At 46.0% G+C, this 24,301-nt stretch overlaps 1 protein-coding gene across 1 annotated transcript in view; it reads left to right on the top strand.

Annotated features, from left to right (window-relative positions):
* PDE8B (phosphodiesterase 8B) overlaps window positions 1–24,301 on the top strand; it is a 977,294-nt gene that overhangs the window by 504,977 nt on the left and 448,016 nt on the right. Inside the window, exon 4 of the mRNA XM_085632271.1 lies at window positions 20,565–20,624. Coding sequence (XP_085488397.1) covers window positions 20,565–20,624 — 60 coding nt within the window. The remainder of the gene's footprint in view (window positions 1–20,564; window positions 20,625–24,301) is intronic.

Here is a 24,301-nt window from a genome sequence, read left to right as displayed (position 1 = left end):
ATTACCCAAAACTAATCTGTCACTCACATTTCCAAAACCTTCAATACTCAACAACAAAGGATAAAAGAACATTGTCTTTGTACAACACTCTGGGGCGGGATGCCAAAAGCATTTATGAGTACGGAAGGTAGTGCTACAGGACTACTCTTTTATGTACTCTTACTTGCCTTTGCGCATCGACTCTGAAACATTCAACTTGGTAAATGTGGAAAGAGGGCACAACTTGTATTGTTCGTTATGAATATTCCCTGTTTTAGATGTTTTGATATTATTCTTTGAAGTCATGTAATAGGAAATAAGAGTACTACTGGAGTGCTATTTCATGTATTCTAAAGGCCTTTGTAAAAAATCCCCATTGTTTTTATGAAACTATTTGAGGGATCTTACTCTAATGTGTCACTGGTTAATGAATCTATCACAAGTATGTGACATGAATAAAATGTTCTATTAAATATTTCTGGATTTAGTTGCTTTCTTTAAAATTTGTCATTGAATTGTATTTGTGGTTAAGCTTCAGCACTAGTTCTCCATAATTCCAAATGTGAAAAGTAATGTACGAGGTTCATCTAATCAAAGCTGTATATTTTACTTCACTGATTTCCACATTGGTATGATGTTTCTATATGAAATAAGAAAGACACAATATATTATATTTCTTAAAGCGTAGACATTTCTGGGTTATTAAAAGTGATTGATACTAGACTCAGGAAAAATAATTTGCTATTCAGTGAGGCAATACACATCCTCGATCTGTCCTTAAGTTATTCCCAAAGTCTTCCTAACAATGACGGCTACTTTAAACAAACTTTTTCCAGTGTGGGAATGAGAATGCAGACATGGTGCTCTGCTGTCCCATGCAGGTTGTCATCACTGTGTTTATAGCCAATCGTAGGGATGTAGCAAAACGTCAGTGTGAAATTTGAACACAATGGGGCCGATTCTGATTCAGGTCGGAAGGGCACCGAACGCGATCCGGCAGGAAAAACTACGAGCCGTACGCGTGTTTTCTGGCCGACTCGTAACGCTGTACGAGCGAGCCAGTACGATGCGGGCTACATGAAATTCACTGACCGAGTCATTTCCGGGTCCGAACTGCTCCGTACGTCTCGGTCGTAAGCTAACTGTGGCGTGCAATGGATGCGATTCACGACACAGCCAGTACGATGCACGCGTCGGACAGCCTGTGCGAGCAGGAGTGTCCGGCTCGCAAAAGCTCCCGGAGTCAGACTTCGGGGGTCCGCGTCGGACCACCCAACACCATAGCCGTACGACTCGCACACAGGGGGAGACCTATGGGTCTCCCCAACACAGGCATGTATGGTGCGGATGGCACCGACGCATACCCACTGTAGGGGGCACACTTGTTCGAGACGTACCCTTTAAGTCAATGAGAGAGCATGTACGCGTCGTACAACTGGCTCCCATTGACTTCTATGGGAGTCCGACCGAACCGAGTCCGACAGCATATGTGCGCATCGTACTCGCTCGGTCAGACTGTAGGGGTCCGGCTCGGTCGGAAAACACTCCGGATCCGACTTGGTCAGAGTGCTTTCCGACCCGGATCGGAATCGGCCCCAATATGTGCAACCTGTCTATAAGAACATCTTGTACAAGATATTGATCTTCTTCTTATGTAAGATACAATAGATAGCTTGAAATACTGTTGCTGAATCTGTGTTTATATCATGTTATTATACCCCATAAATGTATGGTACAGTAGGCCAACACTGTACAGCAAAACGACTGATTCTCACACGGGCAAGCAAAAGCCTAATAATCTAAATTGACTTTGCAAAGGTATACAATCCTCAAACTAATCAACTGAATTGTAGCATCAAGTGGCATACTCAGTTTGTCATTGGAAAGGCACAGCCCATTCTAAATCCCTTATAATCTCAATTTCATACGGATAAACGCTTCAATATGCCGTTGTGTTTGTTGGAAGTTTATAAACATACTTTTATTATGGACTGTATAAATCAATTCACAGGATGATGCCATAAATAAGTTGGGTGTTTCATAAAATGGGCAGCTGCTGAATCTATTGCCAATGAAGAGTCAGGCATCCAATATTGAAATGAGAACAAATGGGCTCTTAAAAGATATGCTTTACCATGAATTACTGCTTATGCTTACGCTTTGAAAAAGTCTGCAGGTAGAATCTTGGAGTTTACAGTTTCAGCTAAGTGTAGAATAATATTTATGTATGCAAAAACAATGTCCTTCTAGAAATAAATCGTACATCGTAGGTACACTGGTTTCATATCCTTTAAACAAAAGCCAATATTCTTTTTTAAAACACATGTAATTATGAAATCATAAACAGAGTCTCACTCTGGTTGCCTTCCCTGTGCCTCAGCTTATCTCTAACTGTTCCCTATGAAGATTGTTGTTTGAATTTTTTATGAGAGATGATAAAGTACATGATTATTTTAGTTTTATCTTTTTATAATAGGGTCATGATAATTTTAGTTTTAAGTAGAACTAAAAGAGCTACCCATCTGTGAATCCAAACCTCTCATCCTTGAATTAGCAACTAATGCCACATATTGTTTACATTTTTTGAATCTCACATTACTTTCTCCAGAAGCAGGTAACATTTCAGAATGTGATTTGTGTTACGGAAATTTTCTTTGTGGCCCTGATTTCCCTTTAAAATATCCTTTCATCCTATTTTATGCTTCATGTAATGATTCTTTCATAACAGTCTGTAGTAAAAGTAGATTGCATGTTGCTTCCTGTCTTTTGATTTATTGCTTCCTACTTCCTGCTATGGAAAGGCATGTGCTTATATCCTTACAACATCATAAGACAAAAATAACTGCTTTCTTCACTTTCTAATCTCTTTCACAATCTTTAGTCGTCTGTCTGTTACAACCTCTTTGAAAATACCATTGCAATTGGTCTATCTTTGGTTCTAGTTTCTTTCTTTTTTGGTTCCTTCTCCATGCAGGATGGCTTGGTGCTTGTCAGCTTGCTGCTAAGGCATGTGGTAATCTTCAGGTCACAAACTGAAATTTAGTATGAGTATTTTGTGCAGGATTTACTCCTGTTCTTTACATCACCTTGAAACCCCACAATAGCTGAAGCACTGCATATAAACAAGTCATTGTTATTTAACTTGGCACAGAATTTTATTTTCTATTCCTTACTTGCACATTTTCTCATTTTGTGCTGGCTGGTCGCTATTCCCTCTTTTCACACAATGGGACCCATTCCCAATATGCATTTTGTAGTACGTTTAGTAGTACTACTCACATACTGTAAAATTCTATTCACAAACGTACATGTGGAGCCCTACGCCTGTCTTGTGTTTTCTATATGTAAATCTGCACCCTGATTGCGGACAGCTCCGCAGATGTAAGCCCATGTTTTAATAGTACATGCAGGAGAGAAGGGGGATTGTCTAGAAATAGGGGAATACTTACTACTAAGGGGCCGATTCCGATTCCGGCCGCAAAACAAACCAACCGACACGGACCCAGACCGAATACCGACCGACACGGACCAGCGCCGTACGACCTGTGCAGTACGATGCAACGCGTGTGAATTACAACCGGCACGTATGAAATACAAACCGTACGACCGAGCCGTAGGGAAAATAGTGATCTGGCTGGAAAACCGACGCGATTATCACCGACCGACACGAACCCGGAATGAACCCGACCGACCCGTACCCGCGATGTACGATTTGCGCAGTACGATGCAATGAGTGTAAAACCAGACCGACTCGCACAGAGACCAAGCTGCACGACCGACATGCACAGACAACCCGGCACACAAGCAATAGAGACCGCCGTGACCGACGCGTACCAAACACAGAAGATAGGCAGCGTGAACGAGGCGGAGAAGCCCGCACGAGACAACAGCAGCGTCCGTTTCCGTCACATGAACATCTCCTTCATGCCTACAAAACCCAAAGGAAAAAAGACAAAAAAAGGACCAAACAAGCAATGACAAAGCCAATAAATACCAAAGAAAAAAACATGGGACAAAGACACACCCACAACTCCAACTATATAAAGGACTACAATCACTACCATCATCCCTTGCAAACAGGAGACACAGCCAGCAGCAAACACCAGTACACAGCAACCACAGACACACTCACAACTCCCCCATCACATAACTCACACACCATCAGCACCTCATACAAAAGCACACATACATACACCCAGCAAAACCAACACCAACCCACCCTCACTTGCACCCTCACACACACATCCCTCACCACCACCCCCCATCACCATGCCCCCAAAGAAGAATCCAAAGTTCACAGATAGTGAGTTAGAAGTGCTGGTAGACGAGGTCATCAGAGTAGAGCCACATTAGTTTGGTACATTGGTCCAAAGGACCTCCATCTCACAGAAAACCAAGATGTGGGTGAGGATTGTGGACAAGGTGAACGCCCAAGCACCAGCAAGGTGCACAAAGAACGATATCCAGAACAGGTGGTATGACGTGCACAGGAGGGTCAAGAAACTCATCGAAAAAGATCACGCCCTGAGTCAGTGCACCAGCAGTGGCCCTCCTGCCAAACCAGTCTACCTCAGGACCTGGGAGGAGAAGGTGCGGGACATCCTACCACCAGCGAGCGTCCATGGCCTAACAGACATCCCAGAGCCTGGCGAGTACACAAACAACATACCCAAGATTGTGTGGCAAGGGGACAGTGAAACCATGCACCGCAAGCAAAGCTACACTAACCAATAGATAATCAGCCCAAGATGTGTATGCCAGTCAGACAAACACAATACCTGCCATCTCAGAGTGACTGGGAACTGTGTCATGACATGCACCAACCTACAAACAAATAGAGCAAGCCAGTGGCACAAAGCCAAATAGACCCAGCCAGACAGTTTGCCACCACAAACACACCACCTCACAGTGCAGCTGACTGTCAGGAAGGAATAGTGGGGATGCAGGTGAAGTGAGTGTATCCAAAAGCATGATGGGGCCTGTAGTCACAGATAATGCTCCCCCTCCTGATTGGCCCATCAAGACCTCTCTGAAACATGCCCACATCACAGGGAGTGGAAAATGACCGACAAGATGGCTGACACTGGGTCCTGCTGTGGGGAGCACAAGGCCCTGCTCGGGGTTGTGTGCAAATCAGAAGCAGGACACCACTGACTGACATCCAGAAAGACAACTTGTACGCCCTACAATGGAAGCACGTTTCACGATGGGAAGGAGGACTGACAGCCCTGACCATACTTACCAGCATGGGGAGACACCCCCCCTCAACACAAACTCCACACAACTCACCATGTACAATGCATTGACACACACCTCATTGAAATATCACCAAAAGATACCCCGTACTGGGTGCTGCTGTGTGAAGCACAGGGGCTCACTTTGGACTTGTAGCCAAACAAACACCAGGGGCCCGATTCACAGAACTAACTTAAGACAAAATCCTAAACTTACTACCATTTTCTTATTCACAGAAGACACTTACTCACTTCGGTATTCACAGAAGTTAGGAGTCCTAAGTTTAGGACTCCTAAATGCCTTCTGTGAATACCGAAAGTCTTAGAATTAGGATTTTTCTCAGTTTAGTAGTCCTAAAGTTAGGACTCCTAACTTTACTACTACTAAATTGAGAAAAATCCTTATTTTAAGACTTTCGGTATTCACAGAAGGCATTTAGGAGTCCTAAAATTAGGAGTCCTAACTTCTGTGAATACCGAAATGAGTAAGTGCCTTCTGTGAATACCAAAATGAGTAAGTGCCTTCTGTGAATACCAAAACGGTAGTAAGTTTAGGATTTTGTCTTAAGTTAGTTCTGTGAATCGGGCCCCAGGAGTTCACAGTCAGCCATCTTGCCATTGCTGTCACACCCCCTTACAGGGAAGCAGAGTCAAGAGGGAGGAAGTATGTGCATGCTGGGAAGGGGGGTGTAGCCAAGAGTATGATGGGACTCGCAGTCACAGACAACCTACACCCACCCACATGGCCCAGCAAGATCAAACTGAACCATACTCGCCTCACAGGGAGTGGGAAGGGACTGACAAGATGTCTGACACTGGGCTCTGTTGTGGGGAGCACAAGGCCATGCTGGGAAATGGCCAACAACAATATCAAACTCTGTCCGTGACAAGCTGGGAAAAAGCAGTGTACAGGCAGGCATCTGTTTGAAAAGTAGAAAAAGTCATGTCTGTGAACCATCGATGCATGTAGAAACATAAATCACATTGTGTGTCTCTTCCAAACACAGGTGGTGCTGGGCACCCAGCACCAAAAGATGAGGAAACCCAGTCCCAGACTCTGGCGGACACTGAGCTCTCTGGTCTGACACTCTCACTGTCCTCTTCGGATGACGATGACCAACCTGGCCCCTCCGGTGTGAGCCATCATGCAGCACCGACAGCATCAACATCTGCACCCCTGTACCCACACCTCCAACATCTGGACACCGACAGGGCACCCCCGCCAACACGGACAGAGCAAGGCCAATCAACACCCACAGCACAGGGACACGGGACCCCCCGGAAGCTACAGCAAACACCACCAGCAACACCACTCAAGGGGTCCCAGTGTCACCTGTGTGTCCCGCCGCTGGTCCTGCCTGTGTGGAGAGGGGTGCTGGGAGGGGTGGGAGGCACAGGGCGCACCTTGCAGAGGGGTCAGGACTGCATGATGACCCCCCCCCGGCATGCATCTTAGATGCGTACCAGGATAGCACCGGAGGATTTGGCCAGGTAGTGGGCATCCTCAAGGACATGCAACACGAGCAGGTCGGCCACCATGCCCGCATGGAGGCCAAGTGGGATGACATTACTGCGGTGCATCGGGACATACTCCAATGCCTCCACCAGATCACCAACCTGTCCACACCCCCCTGTGTGCCCATAACATCTGTCGCAACACCATCTGCCAGCGCCATAGGGAGGGAGGAGGACTCTGGCGGAGAGTTCCCTGCACCGCAGAGGCCTGCACCTGATGATCCCCCCAAGAAGAAGAGGGGTCGTCCGAAGAAGGACATGTGAGGGGCAGATGTCCCAGCACATCCCCCAGGGCCTCTAAACCTGTTCTGGACAATGTCCTTTGAGTGCAACCCGTTCACCTTGTCCAATCGCACACAACTCGCCCACATGACATGGAGGGTTCATGTTGGGCCAATGTATCAGATGACTGTGGACTTTACTCTGGACAGTTCATCTACCAGCACTTCCAACTCCAATGTGAACTTTGGATTCCCAAACCAATGTACAGCACCCACCATCCTGTGCACTTCCCTCACACATGTTTGTAAATAAATTCACCAGTACACCATACTTGCCTCTGTTGTGATTCCAACTTGTCATGTTCAGGGAGATGTCTATCTGCCTCACAACACAGTGCATGCCAAATACTGCAACAATGTGACCAAAGTAAGGTGAGTCATGGTGATGTGACACATGTGAGGGAGACACACCACTATGGCAACACAAAACATACTCACCATGGCCATGTTACTCATCACACACAATGATGTTGACCTGAAATGCATTGGCATGCACAGACACACCACCAACCCCAGTCAGTGGTAACAAGTCCATAGGTGAGGTAACCAGATGTCACTCAGATGTGGGAAGACAGACAACGCACATAACAAAGCGTAACACATCAGCAACACATTTATTCCACAATAGTTGCACGGTAATTCTACGTAACAGTGGACACACGCTCTCAATGTGTTGGAGAATGGAAGTCCAGGGATGTGTGGTATATCAGTTGATGGGAATTGTCAACTTCCACACTGGTGTTGGCTTCTGGGTGTTGGGGGTCAGTGTTGACCACACAACAGGCAAAGTACACTGGGAAGGACAGACAAGATACAGTCAAAAGCACAGAAGAACAGGAGAGAAATGCAATACACATGCACAAAACATGTTGCAAGACACCTACACAAACACTAGTTAGCAGTACTACCCTATTGTGGAGTACACACCACCTGAATGGACACATCACAGCACGCATCCAGTAAAGTAGCACACAGACACACTCAGACAGCAACAGAGCTGGCACAACACATTCCAGGCTACCTCCATACATTCACATAACAACCCTGGAAACTCACATTCAGGTGAAGAAGTTGTTGATGAGCTGTGAGCGGACGTCACCATCATCTTCATCATCACTGGCATCTTGGCCCAGGCCGGGATCTTCCACAGGTGCCGGAGGTTGGTCATCGTCATCCTGGATGAGAGGCCCCTCCTTCCGCACCGCCATGTTGTGTAGCATGCAGCAGACAAGGATTATTTTGCACACCTTTGCAGGCTCATATGGGAGGGCCCCACCGGTCTTGTCCAGGCAGCGAAAGCGGCTTTTCAGGAGGCCGAATGTCCGCTCAATCACCCTCCTGCTCCGACCATGTGCCTCATTGTAGTGCAGCTCGGCTGGTGTCACAGGGTTCCTGAGGGGTGTCAGCAACCACGGCATGTTGGGGTATCCGGAGTCACCTATGCACACAAAAATGAACAAGTAGCTGAATTTTGTAGGAGTGCAGAATACAACATTGACAAACACACAAAATGAGAAACAGTCAGTATACACCGCTAAGCCAGGCATGCTGAGCTGGCATCTGTGACATCAGGGTTGCAATGCGACTACTCCTCATAATGTAGGCATCGTGTGCAGAACCAGGGAACCGTGCACACACATGTGTGATCGACATGTCAGCAAGACAGACCACCAGAGCATTGATTGAATGGTAGTGCTTTCTGTTACGGTATGCCTGCTCATGTGCCTGTGGTGGTATCAGGGCAACATGTGTCCCATCAATAGATCCAATGACGTTCGGCATCCTCCCCAGTGTATAAAAAGCATCCTTTATTTCAGGGAGTTCATCAGGGTTCTGGAACTTGATATACAGGTCGAGGAATTGCAACATCCCCTCTAAGACGTAGCACCCGACTAAACATCATTTGCGACATTCCTCCAGCAGTAGCCACAGTGTACTGGAAGGTACCAGTAGCAAAGAGGTGCAGGGCTGCCATCACCTTCACCTCTGGGGTCAGTGCTGTAGGATATGTCCGGCCAGGTAGCAGATGTGGCACCAACTGCTCCGCCAACTCAGCAATCAGTGGCCTGGTGAAGCGGGATAGTCTGATACAGTCACGTTCCTGCATGGTTGCAAGGTCTTGGAACGGCCGATGGACAGCTGGTGCCCTGCCGTACAGAGATGCACGAAGGAAGATTGTCAGTTCATCCACCCATGTGGCCATGACCACGATCAATATCACATGCTAGATCATGACATTACACAGTGTACTGAGGTGTGTGCTGTTGGTCATGGACACATATGTCACCTACAAGACCGCCACCTCACATCTCAATTCCACATGTCCACATGAGTCCTATGTAGTGCAATGGCCAATCATCTGGCTGTGTCACCCAACCTATGTGCTGCTGAAACGTTCCAAACACATACCACAGTGACAATTGAGGCCTCATGTCTCCCAGGCATCACAAATCTTTGTCATGCAGAAACCCAGGGTCCCTGTATTGCCACATCAACACAGCAATGGACATTGCGTAGCACGTACACACCACAAGGCAAGTGTAAGTCCCACAGGTAGTGGCTACTGTTGTTCCTGCCGGCCCTACATGTACGTCTCTTAGACACACACCCCATCAAGGGTGATGCATATACCACATGGATGTGGAGACTGTCACCCATTGGGCACATTTGATCAGACACATCTGAGACACAACATGCACACAGACTGTGGGTGCACATCAGTATTGTGGCTACAGTTCCCACTGTGACGTACATGCCATCACCCCCAGGACTCAGGGTGTATGTGACCTGTCCTAAACATATCCAACCTGACACTGTGTACATGACTCATGCCCATTACTGTACAATTGCACATCACAGTGGTAATGTGCACAACACACAAAGGATTCTGCCCCCATGTACACATGCACAGCCTGGGAGTGGCTGCACAAAGTGCCAGCCAAAAAAACAGATGTGACTCCCCCAAACACCCAGGGAATGCAGCCTTACATGCCATGGGACACTGTGTGGCCAATGCTGTAGTGTGGTAGGTGTGCACAGGTGTCCCTGGCCAGTATATGTGTGTTGCATCCATATAATAGTCACACTAATGAGGTCCGACGCAGGTGACACTGCGTACGCATTGCACGGGTCATGTCCGAGTCGTGCGTACGCTTCGTCAGTGAAAGCAATGAGGACCGACACGGGTGACAATGCGTACGCATTGCACGGGTCATGTCCGAGCCGTGCGTACGCTCTGTCATTGAATGCAATGAGGACCGACGCGGGTGACAATGCATACGCATTGCACGGGTCATGTCCGAGCCGTGCGTATGCTTTGTCATTGAATGCAATGAGGACCGACGCTTGAGACAATGCGTATGCATTGCACGGGTAATGTCCGAGCCGTGCGTACGCTTTGTCATTGAATGCAATGAGGACCGACGCGGGTGACAATGCATATGCATTGCACAGGTCATGTCCGAGCCGTGCGTACGCTTTGTCATTGAATGCAATGAGGACCGACGCGGGTGACAATGCGTACGCATTGCACGGGTCATGTCCGATCCGTGCGTATGCTTTGTCATTGAATGCAATGAGGACCTACGCGGGTGACAATGCGTACGCATTGCACGGGTCATGTCCTAGGCGTGCGTACGCTTTGTCATTGAATGCAATGAGGTTCGACGCGGGTGACTATCATGCATACGCGTCGGACAGGCATGGTCCGAGACAGGCGTACGCCTTGGCCATTGAATCGTATGGAGACCGGTGCATGTGTATATTCAAAATACACAGTGTACAGTCAGTTGTACGAGCCGGGCGCACCCATTGGCTCCGGACTGTCATTGAGACGGATGCAGATTCAAAACTTGTACGAGTTGTGCACTGGAAATTCAGTTGGATACCTACAACAATGTTGCAATTTCAAGTGTTCCAGGTTCCAGGTGAAGATTTGAACGATGCGGAAGGCGTGTACGAGTCGTACTTTTAAATGGATTGGCCAGATTCATAGAATGCAACCGTGTTGGACCTATCACTTGGGACACATGGCACAGATTCTGCCTCTGCAGCACAGATATAAGGCTGGTTGGCCCCCAGGGAGCTCACTTGCCTGCACTACATGCTCCTGGCCCACATCCCTGCTACCACTGCTGCTGTCTCTGCATCCTCTGGCTCCTGCTATGGCATGTACTCTGGAGAGGCCCCATCCTTCACTGAGGAGGAGAACCAGGCCCTGCTGGACGGGCTTCTTCGACAATACAGCAAGCTCTATGGGAAACCAGGGGAGCAGGTGAGTGTGCAGTCCACTGACTTCCTCATTATGCATGTTGTCTGACTAGCAGTACTAGCAGTGTGTACACCAGTGGCAAGCATTCTCACTGACTAAAGTGTGTAGGTACATGTAATGAATAGGTTTCCTGCTGCTAAAGTGCATTATTGCAAGCTTAAACTATCCAGGCATTGTTAACATGTCAGACATGAAGGTGATTTTTCCTTCCCCATGGGTGCACTACCTGTGTAATTCATTTCCCTTTGTGATGATGACATGTATATCCAAATGTGTGCTGCACAAATCTGGGGCATGTGTGTTAATGTACTTTTCACTTTGTCATCCTCACAGGTTGATGCCCACCAGAAGCAGGAGATCTGTCTGACCATCGCCTGGGCTGTTCGTACTGTGGGGGTCTACAAGCGCCGGATCCGCAACTGCCAGAAGAGGTGGCAGGACCTTCGGGGCTGGACCCGGAGGATAGCTAGAGTCCAGCTGAAGCTTTCACCTCCATGAAGGTGGGGTGGACACCGAGCCCTGACTCCCCATATGCTCCGGATACTGGCGGTGGTCTTTCCGGACCTGGATAGACATCTGAAGGCCAGACAGCAGCAGGAAGGGGGTAAATCCATGCCTAATCTGTGTACTATGTCTGACATGCTAATAGCAGTCTTTTGGCCTGGTCACTCTTCCACATTACGTAGGTCTTGTAGTCCAATACTCAGGTCCCTCAATTGTGTGATGCACCCTCCTCATCTGTTCCACAGGTGTGGCCCCAACAGTCTGTTGCTTGTGTCACTAGGGCACTGTGTCCCTGCAGTCAGCTATGCTTCAGCTACCGGTCAGCATCTGTTCCCGTGACTCTGTTTTGTGTTTCATGTGTGGGTCAATTGTTTACACAATGCCTGAGATCTGACATGTGATCTGTGTGTGCCCTTGAGATGTGTTCCATCCATGTGTTGCTGGTCTGACTCGCAACATGTGGCTGGGGTATTCCAAACAAACCCATGCAGCAGGGGACTCCAATTTTGGGGCCTCGGGTGTATGTATGTCAAGTATGTCACACTTGCTTAGCCACCTGACTACTGTCTAGGGCCAAACACTGTTTCACGTAGACCTGGCCAGTCGTGTCTCCTCAAGGGCATTTTGAAACACTCTGTAATCCCACTCTTGTGTATGAAATTGCAGGTTGTGCTTATTGACATGTGCCCTCAGGTACCTGCCTCTGTGTCATTAGGGTGTGGCTATGTACAACTGGGGTGTCCATGATTCAGAGAGTCAGCATGACATCTGAGATATGACTGTGAGAGACAAGACCTGTGTGACATATAGGTCTGTGATCATCTGATAGCGCACAATGGTGTATGCAACTGTGTCCTTCATGCAGCTGGGTTACATGCATGGCAGACTGTGATGTGTTAATGTACAGGGATTTGTGTTTGCAGAGACTCATATGTATGATTTGCATGATTCGCCGGGGATGCCTGGTTTCACCTTGGAGATACCCAGGAGGGACCATCTCACAGGGATAGCCAGGACGGGTTCCCCAGCGGTCTACAGTGCCACGACGCCTCAGGGCAGCAGTGCGCTTTACAAGACACATACATTTACATTTACATTTACATGATGTGGGGTCTTCTGGGTCCTGGATATGTTGTTTGCATGGGATGGGCAAGTGCGCCGGTCATCTGCAGAGTTAGCTTTACTCCTGAGCTAGGATTGTGAGTGAGTGCATATTGTTGTTGTCTGAATGCCCTTCCCCTGTGACAGGAGACAGTGTTGACTGACTTTCAGGGCATCCCAGTGCCATGGCATTGAACTTGCTATGAGTGATCCTGCATTGTGTTCATGTGTGCACCATGCACCCCATTGTGGCATTGCCCATCAGGACATGAGTACATCATAGTGTGTGTTGCTGGCATGCATCACAAGCATGTGAAATGAGTCTCTGCCCATCCCTTCATCCAGACACCTGTACTGAGTCAGTAGCAAGAGATGTGCTGTGTGCATAGTGACATACTCCTACATGTTCACTTGCATGTACAACTAATGTGTGGGTGGTGCATGTTGGCACATTGGGGTGTTAGCATCCAACATGCAATGGACATATGTGTGAAAGTCAAGGAGGGATATGTGTGCCATGGTTGATGTTGAGAATGACAATTGTCTTATTCTAAACAGTGTTGGCACTTTGAGCTGTGCTCAGCTGATGATGCCAGGACTTGCCCTGTGATGTGATGTACTCACTGTGGTGTGTGCAGTCGGTGCAGGTGACTGATGTTGTTCTCTTACTTCCTATTCCTATCCAGATACATCCACGGCCACAGGTGGGGACAGCTCCATGGACCAGGAGGAGCCACAGAGCCTTAAAGGGACAGAAGGAGAGGAGTCGGGTGGACCCAGTTGCACGGAGGGCAAGTGGAGCCACAAGAGGAGTCGTCAGCACCATCCCCTCCCAGCTGAGGGCCACAGCAGCTCTGAGGATGACTCCCTTGTGGAGGCGGGTGTCAGCAGCCACCAAACCCCAACTAGTGAGGCTGTCCATGCCACCACCACCACCCTCCCATTGGCTCCCATCCCAGAGGTTCCTGTGGGCTCCTGTGTTCGTGAGCATGTCTCCAATGTGCCAGGCACCGCACCCCCTGCCCCTGTGTCCCCTGCTGCCCTGGGTGAGGAGTCTGTGGACTTACTTAGACAGATCCATGTAGGGCAGACGTCGATGCTGAAGGTCCTCCATGCACACACAGGTCTGTTGACACAACTGGTGTCATTCATGGAGGGCATTTCCTCGGGCATGTCTGCCCTACAGAGGACCAATCAGTCCGTGGCCTCCTCCCTGACGGCAGCAGTGTCCCTCCTCCAACAGTCCCGCACCCCTCCTATCCCTGCACCACCCACGATTCCTAGCACCCTACCTGTCCCAAGCACAAAAAACCCCAAACCAAGGTCTAGACGTGCACACAAGCAAGCGCAGGGGACTGATACCACACTCACAGGGGCTGGTTTGCAGACACACGCACAGTCATCCACAACCACTCCACAGTCCTCCGAGACCTCTCCCTCCCAGCCTCCTTCCCTTGCCTCACCTGCAACCCCATCTCCCCAGAAAGTCTTCCTCTGTGACCTTGGCCTCTTCCCCACCGACCCAGCAGATCCTGATTACAAGGGGAAGAAGAAGTCCCCACACACAGAGGGGAGTGCCCCTCACACCCGGACACCCTCCCACAGGCGCAGTCAGACAGAGACCCCCACCCGCAAGTCCCCCCGGCGCCAGAAGAGCAAGACCCCCCACCACCACGCAGCTCCAAGGCAAAGTCTCCGTACTCCATCCCCCAGGCCACCACTCCAGAGGTTCCCCCGCCACTCCCTGCCCCAGGCTCCCCACCCACAGATACACCATCCCCAAAATGCTAAGGCCACCCCCCCAGCACTTGCTCTTCCACACCTGGTCAGACGGTTAGTGCCACTGATGTGGGGACCGTGTCCCCCTCCTGCCCTGCCGACCTCATCTGCCCCCCATTCCGCTCCCATGGATGTAGGCATTGCATTGGAGTCCACAACCACCCCGTCTGACTTGGGCACTGCAGTGGTGAGCCAATCCACTCCATCTGACCTGCCCACTGGAGTTGTGCCGGCACCCACCCCATCTGACTTGTGCCCCACAGTTGTGACAGCACCCACCACTTCAGTCAGCTCCACTGCAGTTGCAAGTGTCTCGCCTGCATCCACCACCCCTTCACTGCCTCCTTCTGCTGCGCCCTGATCCTGTCCCTACGGTGCCTGGCCTGCCCCCATGTATGCCCCTTCGAGGGGATGACCTCGGTCCTTAGCAGTGTAGGCAAGCAAGGTGTGGCAGTTGTCACTCTACTTCACTCCTTGGCATTTGGACATGGACTGGCCATTGGCCTTTTGTTTGAACAGACGTTTAACTTTTAATATGCTGAATAAAGCTTTTTTCTTTATCCCTGTGAACTTGATTTAGCTGTACATTATATTGATGATGTTTAACATGCCCTTGCACCTGTGATGCTTTGTTTACAATGTTGAATACTGATGTGTTGCTGTGAGGTACTCCCTATGGTCCATGAGATATGTATCCTATTCTGGTGGGTATCCATGTCATCCTTTCCAGCTACCTGGGTGTGTCAGGATCAACTATTTGTGGACATCTCTCTGTGAGCATTTCATTTGCATGGCCACATCTCTGGCTTGCACCCATGCACATATGATGTGCTTCCCATTGTCCAATTTGTCACTTCCACAGACTTTGTGCTCATCAACACTGGACCTACAGGTGTGGGCATCATTGGTATAGGAGCAACTGGGTCCTCTGTGCAACTTGCTAGACATATGTTTTGGGTATGTGCAGATGACTTAGGGGAGACTCGCGTACTCAGGCTGTTGTGACCATAGCCTTCATTGTGTGGTAACTGATGGCTGACTGACCAAGTGTTCTGCAGACATGAGTGAGACTTGCGGTGAATATGTTTGGCACAGCTGGGCTTCCACAGGAGTTGTGTCCCCTCAAGTAAGTGTGTTGTTCAGTGACATGGCCTGGGCCCATGGTGTGTGTTGTATGAGCATGTGTGTGTGTCCATATCCCTGTTCATACACAGACAGTGATCCCTTGATATGTTCCTGTTGTTGATGCTTGCTGAGTGGTATTGGGTTCATCCCACTGCTTTTCCAATGGGCTACCAGATGTGTGGGTGCATGACACGTTACTGTTAATTGGTGTATCATCATTGGGATTTGTCAGTTCTGAGTGGTGATGATGTTGTTAGACACAGATGGGACACAGTCAGGGTTCCTCAAGGCACCTGTTTATTTGCTAACTCATGTAGTTGTCCCTAGGTGGTGGTTTTCAGTGATTGAGACATTTGTATGTGTGTGTGACTGCTCTCACTTGTCGGGTTTATGGCTGCGATGGTGGCAGGTGTCAGCATGTGTGCCTTGTGGTTCTCCTTGGCTTCTGCATTGTCTTGGGACTGTGGCAGGGATTCTGAAGGTTACGTGAGCTTTGAGGTCATGGCCATGGACCGCATACTGTGCAGTATGTCTGTCATTCCCCAGGGTTGTAAACTGTCCTTGTGTGATGTGTCTGTGCACCTTAGTTCCTCCCAACATTCCTGTGTTTGTCATGGGTGCATGTGCAATGTCACCTGTCCATGTGGGCTTCACAGATACACATTGTTGCAGTTCAGGGTGTGTCGTGTTGAGGGTGGACTGATGTGAATGTTTGCATTGATGGTCCCCTAGCTCCCGTTTGTCCATGGATGAGGTACCATGCTGAGTGATTTGTGTTTGTGTATATGTGATGATCGTTTGTGGCATAGGACACATGTCTAGGTTTCCCAGTTTGTTCGACATCTGCCTTTGTCATCACAGTGGAGGTGTCATGCATGCTTGTGTCACCCCAATGTCTGGTCCCTGGGGGTAGTGCTGTTGTGTGTCAGTCTCTTGCTGTGTTAGTTGGTTTCCATTCCAGCTTGTGTCACATGTGTCTATTGTGCTCCCTCTCATCTCCCAATGCCTGATTGCCCACTGAGGGTGTCCCAATGATGGTTTAATTTTGTATGGCACTGTGTCCACATCTGTGTCACTGTGGTTCTGCCCCCCTCATATGTTGTGTAGTTGCCTGTGGATACTGTGACACACACACACACACATGCTGTGTCAGATGTGAAGTGTGAGTTTGCCTGTTTGTGTTTGTGCATCTGCACCAGTGCATTGGTATTGCTGTTGTGGGCCTTTGTCTGGATGCTGTTTCTGTGATTTTGCCTGCTGTTCCTGTGAGTCATATTACATCATTGTGCACATTCATCCTGGTTGTTAGGTGCCATTGCTGGCATGGAATGTGAGATAGTGAGCTGACACCTACAGTCTACACATGTTGTTTTGATTGGTGTGTCTATTTTCGAGATGTGTGCATGCTTGGTGATGGTCACTTCTGCTCTTGTGTTATTGTACACTGTATGCATAGTCAGCCCCCATGTGTGGTGCTTTTCTGCACATGGCCGAGAGTGTGTTATGTTTTCACAGCACTGTTAGCCTCACCACATCTCTGTGTGTATGGGACACAACCACTAGTTTGTCCCAGAAGTGTTTACTGTGTTGGGAGCAGGGACCATACATGCTGTTTGTTATTTGCAGCTTTGAACATGATGACACTTACCTTTTGGTCACTGTGATGAGGGGGGGTTTAGTTGCCATCACCACAATGCTCAACATCTGCTGCATTTTGGAAGCCCACACTTAACTTCTGTTCTACACAGTGAGGGGGTGTTCTTTTCACATTGCCACAGTGCTATGGTGATGCTTGCCTTGTGATTGTCACACTCATGTGTTGGTCACACATGTGCTGTTACTTACATTGTATGTTCGTAGCCATAATCACTGTTGTGGGCATTTGTCACAGACTACACACTGTTGACATGATGTTAGGGAGGATGTATTTTGCTGACATACCTGATGTTGGAATATGCTGGATGTGTTGCGCATCACCCATCCTATGGGTGGGGGTGGCAGTAGTGATGAGCAACATAAGCCCTATGGCTGGGGGTGGCAGTAGAGATGGGCAACAGGTCCCCTGTGAGTGGGGGTGGCAGGGGTGATGGGCAACATAAGCTCTATGGGGGGTGGTGGCAGGGGTGATGGGCAACAGGTCCCCTGTGAGTGAGGGTGGCAGGGGTGATGGGCATCATAAGCCCTGTGGCTGGGGGTGGCAGTAGTGATGGGCAACAGGTCCCCTATGGGTGTGTGTGGCTGGGGTGATGGGCAACATAAGCCCTATGGGTGGGGGTGTTAGTGGTGCTGGCCATGCAACCCCTATGGTGGGCTGTTGTTAGTGGCCAGGATGTAGATCTCCTGTGTATGTGTGCCAGTTTGCAGGTAGGTGTCGTTTGTTTATGTGGTAGGTGTCTGACTTACCGCCTGCGCCGTCGGCGTCGGTTCCTGAGCCAGTCATAGATGTAGAGTACTGGTATGACCTGCGCAATGGGATTCATGATGTGTTCTTGTCGTACACGCTGCTTGTTGCTCCGTCTCGTACCCGCTGCAAGCTGGTCCGTCTCGTAGCCGTGTATTGAGTTGTGGCGCAAATCGTAGCTGATATGCTTGTTTTCCGGATGCTGTGACGTCCCGTACGTGGTGACCCGTCCGGCCCGTAGGAAGTTTGCATCGTACTTGTCATGCCGGAAACTGCTATGGATACTGCTTCCGGGCAACTCGGTTCAGCGTTAGGAGTTACGGCTCGGACGGAGAATGGAGCTTGAATCACAGCCTCGGTCGTGTTTTTGGCAGTTATGCACATCGTACTTTCACTACAAGACGGACCGGTCACACGGTAAGGCTGTGGACAGCTGTACGACCGGCTATAGGAACCAGCCCCTAAATGGGGGTATTAGGAAGGAGTAATGAAGGATTATGGGAGGTACAGATACCCACCCACAAAATAGTAAGCACATTCCTATTCCCACACTGGCCTTTTAACACTACTATAGCCAGAAAGGACCTAAACAGTTGTTATGTACTCCGGGTCAGACCTGAAGAAGGTCAAGCACCACACTTAGCCAACCACTGGAACTGTAACACCATTCCATAGAAAAAAATGAGGCAGGGACTTTACATAAAACCCCATTGGAAATAATGTTAAAATAAATGGCTGATTTTAATGTTTAAAAAATACATATAAATATATACATTGTATTTAATGTTAGAATAATATTAACAATTAAAAATATATAATTGTATTAACATTATTTGAATACATTTGTTAAAATGTAAAAATAAATGTAACTCTTTGGGGATAAATCATTAAATATATATACATTAATGAAATATATTCATATTAATTGTCAATACTTATTAGATATAATAGTGCTGTACGATATTTGTATGAGTTATATATTAAAAATAAATATTTCATATTTATCATTCAAATATTTTTTCTGAATGATTTTAAAATTTAATAAACAACTTTTTTACTTTCCCCTAAAATGTACCATAGGGAAAAATCTGTCCCAGTGGGGGGAACCTCCATCTATGTGTGAAAAGTTACTATTAGTAACTTTGCACTAGTAATTTTTTTTTGATTTACATGGGCCCTATTCACAAACGTCAATATACATATGTAGACTTACTCACATGTATATTTACTCTTAAACTGAGGTGTAAATCTACTCCTTTTCCCTTTTCACTATTTCTGAGTTTATGTTTACACCTAGGTATTTCCTTTGGGGTTTTATTTTAAGTTGCTGCCTCCATATATATTTTTCTGAGCAAGAGTGTTGCAGTTCCAGCGGTTGGCCAAGTGCAGTGCTGAACTTCAATTTCAGAACTACACATGGTCTGAGCTGGAGTACATTTAAGACTGTTTTGGGACTTTTGGGGCTGTAGTAGTTTTAGAGGAGCAGTTTGTGAATAGCAATGTGCTTACTCATTTGTGGGTGCATACTTGGGTCCTAAAGTCTCTCTTAACCTCTCCTTCCCCTTCCTGAACCTCTCCCATTTTCTAGTGAATATACCCTCTTATACCGCTGCTCCCTTGTCCCTCCCACATTTACTACAAAAATGTATGTGCACTCGTGTGGTGATCTCGGTAACTGAGGTGGAGAACTCCAGAGAGAAAAGATATGAGTGGTGGAGGTGGCAACCTGGTAGGTTAGTGAAAAGTATTTTGTAGTATGTGAAAAGCACTGTTGTAGTACTACTAAATGTACTACAATGTGCTTTTTTGGGAGTAGGCTCCATGGTTTTACCTCTCTAATTATTTTTTACCTGCTTTTTCTTGGTGCATCACTTGTTTTGACATACATATGGGTACATTTGCTTACTTTTATTTATTTATTTAACCTTTTCTTGTACAGCTTGTGTGAATAATTACCACGTTTTAATTATTAGTTTTACTTGCTGATTAAGTACATTTTTGTATGACCACTTCAGTCTTTTTGCCAGCCTCCTTACTACTCAGAATTTTTGAGACTATGTTAAATTTAAAATAATGTTTGCCTATCTGTAGCCCTCCACCACAAGTTAATTCTTATGCTGGGTTTTACATAAATCTGCATTTATTAGAAGCAACCTTGAAATGCAAAGTTACACGATAGTTTTAAAACAATGTAGTTAAGTATGTTGCTGCTTGAAATGTTGAGTTGCGTGCTAATTAGGCAATCTGATTATTAATTCAGTGTTTTAGCAATAAATTAAAAATGCAAACGTAAAAAAAAGCACATCTTTATAAATCAGCAATTAAAAGTCTTGTATTTGAAAATAATTGCTGATATGTACATTTTCTCTTTACAGATCAATACGAGCAACAAAACCATCTGAACATACTGTCATACTTGCCATTGTTCCACGTCTGTAAGTTACACTATCGATTCGTACATCCTAAGATTTACACAATTTCAAATGTGTTAGTAATTACAATTTAAAACTGATCTAGGGATATAGCCATGGCTATATGTTTATGATTCACATGATTTCTTACACGATGCGATGGAGTCTGCCATTGTTAATGGCTTGGAGACATGTTCCCATTCCTAAATTAGCTTTTTATTTAAAGGTATGGCCTGGATATTTCATTGGCAAAGTTAATAAAATCTGACCTAAGAATAAATCATATATTTTAAATGAGTATTAATGTAGAATAATAACTCTATTGGACTTGATAGTTGATAATTTGCTAACAGAAAGGAAGTATTATTCTGAACAATGCATTGTTTGAAATGATACAACTGTAATATTGTGAGCATGTTTACTAGGTGGTGGAACTCTTACATCCTTGACTAACAGCACTGGGAATTTTACAACTTCTAGCAGAATGTGATGTAGTATTTTACATGAATTGTATTCCAATCTGAGAACTTCAGTCAGATTCTATGACAGAATATTGACAAGAAACATATTACAATACAAAATATTTCAATATAAAGAAATTGCAGAAACAATACCAAGCTAAAAAATATCTACTTTGCATTCAGTAAAGTAAATATTGGGGACCAAAGTATCGAGATTGCATGGGTAATCTTCTATAAATGAATATATATTTAACACTATAATAACTTTAAAAAGTGTGAAATAATAAAACAAAAATGTAAATTGATATTATACAATATGCAAAAAATGTAATAATTTAGTTACATAAAAATATTGTAATCTATTTTCAAACATGCAACTGTACAAATTCCTATAAATGTATTTTAACATTAAGGCCCTCGTTACAATGCCGGCCAGATGAGCGTCTGACCAACATCGTTTCGGGATCGGGACTGCCCGACAAGCAGGCGGTGGTCCTGACCTTCAAATTATAATTCATACGCTGCGTAGGTGGTCAGAAACATGTATTTTTGCATTGAGGATTGTGCTGCTGCCCAGAAAAGGGCATAAAACTGAAGGGGTTGATTCACTATTCTAACTCTAATCCAACAAACTCTGGGGAACGTACATATATGGGGGGATGGGGTCAGAATTTCTATTTTAACTCCAGCCTACAAACATTGGGGAAAGTACATACATGGGGAGGTGGTGAGATTCACTATGCTAACTGAAAAACAAATACTGCCAAATGTGCATTCATTTGGGGGGGGGAAGATTTACTATTCTAACGCCAGCTTGTTATCATTGGGGAAAGTGCATACATTGGAGTTAGGGACTGAGATTTACTATTTCTAACTCCAATCCCAACAAACATTGGGGAAAGTGCATACACTGAAGTGGAGTGAGATTTATTATCCTAACTGAAGTCTATCAAACATTGGGAAATGTTCATACATTGGAGTAGGGACTTAAAATTTACTTTTCTAACTCCAACTTTCTAACTCCACTTCAACTGACATTGGGGCAAGTGCATACTTTGAAAGGGGGTACATTTACTACTTTAACTCTAGGATAACAAACATTGGTACATGGCATATATTGGCATATATTGGGGCTGATTTACTATTTAAACTCCAATACAACAAACATTAGGAAAAATCATATATGTGAGGAGCTGCATTCATAACTCCCAAAATACACCCGCTCCCCTTATAAAATATTACTAAAATATTACTTTAAAAAATTGAGGTCTACTTTTTCAAAATATTAAACAGTAATTAAAATAAAACAAAATGTTGTATAATTATATTAAAATTAACAGTGCACCTGAAACTCACAAGTAAAACACACACATTAAAACAATTCTCTCTATCATAAAATAACAATTTACAGTACTGTTTACTTCATTTTAAAATGTAACAAGTATAAAATCAAATTAATAACAAAACAAATTATAAAAAACAATTAAATCCACAAAATATCACACATCCTATTAGAAATAAAGATTTTTTGAAACGTTATACGAAACCATAATTAATGTTAAAAAACTGCGATGAATATCTGTCCAAAAATAAATATGTATAAATTAAATACACCACTTATTGAATCTTGTATTGAAAAACTACTCACTCAAACCCCAATAAAGCATTTGACCGAAAGTAAAATGGAATTCATAAGCAAAGCTTTATTTTGAATCTTAAATTAGTAAATAACAATTAACAATAAATATATAAAATAATTAACAAATCACATAAAAAATTAATTAAAATGTATTTTTACAGAACTCTGGCCACCCATTACCTATATAATCCTGAGCATCCCCAAAAATACATAATTTAAAAAGATAATACATTTTATAAATATAATTAACATAAAAAATTCAAAGGTATAAACACCAATAAGTGTCCACTCAATCCCCCAATAAACCTCACAACCCGAACTTACAATGTAATACAAATTATACATTTTATTAACATTTACTTCATAAAAAACTCTAAATACCCACTACCCCAAGAATATAAATAACAATAATGTTTACTTTGTAAAAATATTATTATATTACAAGAACATATAGGTGCCGATTCCGATCCTGGAAAAATATTCCCCGTACGACTCGTATCCGGTCTTTTTACCGTACGAATCGTACAAGTAGCGTACAAACTGCCAAGTACGATTCGCATGGGAAAAAGTCCATACGAATCGCATTGGAGAAATTTCCCCACACGTCCTCGGGTCGGAAAAAGTGTCCGACACATCCCCGGACGATTTTACGTACAAATGTGAAAAGTGAAGTCCGAGCGCGCAAGTACGATCCGTCCCGTGCGTCCGATGTTACAACCGTATGGAAAATGCACTGTACGGACCGAACTCCCATAGCAACCATGGAGACATGTGCCCGCATACGCGCCGAACCCCCCCAGCCCCCGTGAGTACGCGCCGAACCCCCCCCAGCCCCCGTGAGTACGCACCGAACATACACGGGTGGGGGTATGGTGCGCATGTACACTGGTGTACATACACGGGTGGGGGTACGGTGTGCACGTACACTGGTGTACATACACGGGTGGGGGCTGGGGGGGGTTCCGCGTGTACTCATGGGGGCTGGGGGGGGTTCGGCGCGTACTCACGGGGGCTGGGAGGGGTTCGGCGCGTACTCACGGGGGCTGGGGGGGGTTCGGCGCGTCCTCACGGAGGCTGGGGGGGTGCGGCGCGTACCGGGCCCCCTAATCTGGTCGTTTCGCAGCGTACTTCGCTTTCCCGGAACTTTTTGGGTGCCGGAAAAATATTGCCGTCCGGACTGCTGTGGGTGCGATTCGTACTTCCTGGTTCGTGAAACGCAGGCTGCATGTGTCCCGACGTCACGTCGGCGCTTTCCCGGATCACATTTGTATGGATATTTTCGTCGGTCGGTGTTTTTTACGGTTCGTACGGAAATGGTGTTTCCGTGCGAATCGTACTTGCATGTTTGTAATGTTTTTTTCCCGGGTACGAGTCGGACGGAGAAAACACTCCGACCGACGGTTCGTACCCAGTTTTTCCAGGATCGGAATCTGCACCATAATAATCAAAAGCAATGAAACACCATGAAGCAAAACAATATGAAATAAACAATATTTTAAACTTCGATACAATAGTAAAATAGTTTAAAAAGAATATGTATAAATATGCATACCCTCGATATTTTGGTCTCTGACTTTTTGATGTCACAATATTTTGACTAC

This window comes from Triturus cristatus, chromosome 2_1 (assembly GCF_964204655.1).
Source record: "Triturus cristatus chromosome 2_1, aTriCri1.1, whole genome shotgun sequence".
Taxonomy (NCBI): domain Eukaryota; kingdom Metazoa; phylum Chordata; class Amphibia; order Caudata; family Salamandridae; genus Triturus; species Triturus cristatus.
The sequence above is the reverse complement of the archived record's forward strand: the minus strand, read 5'-3'. Positions and strand labels throughout refer to the sequence as shown.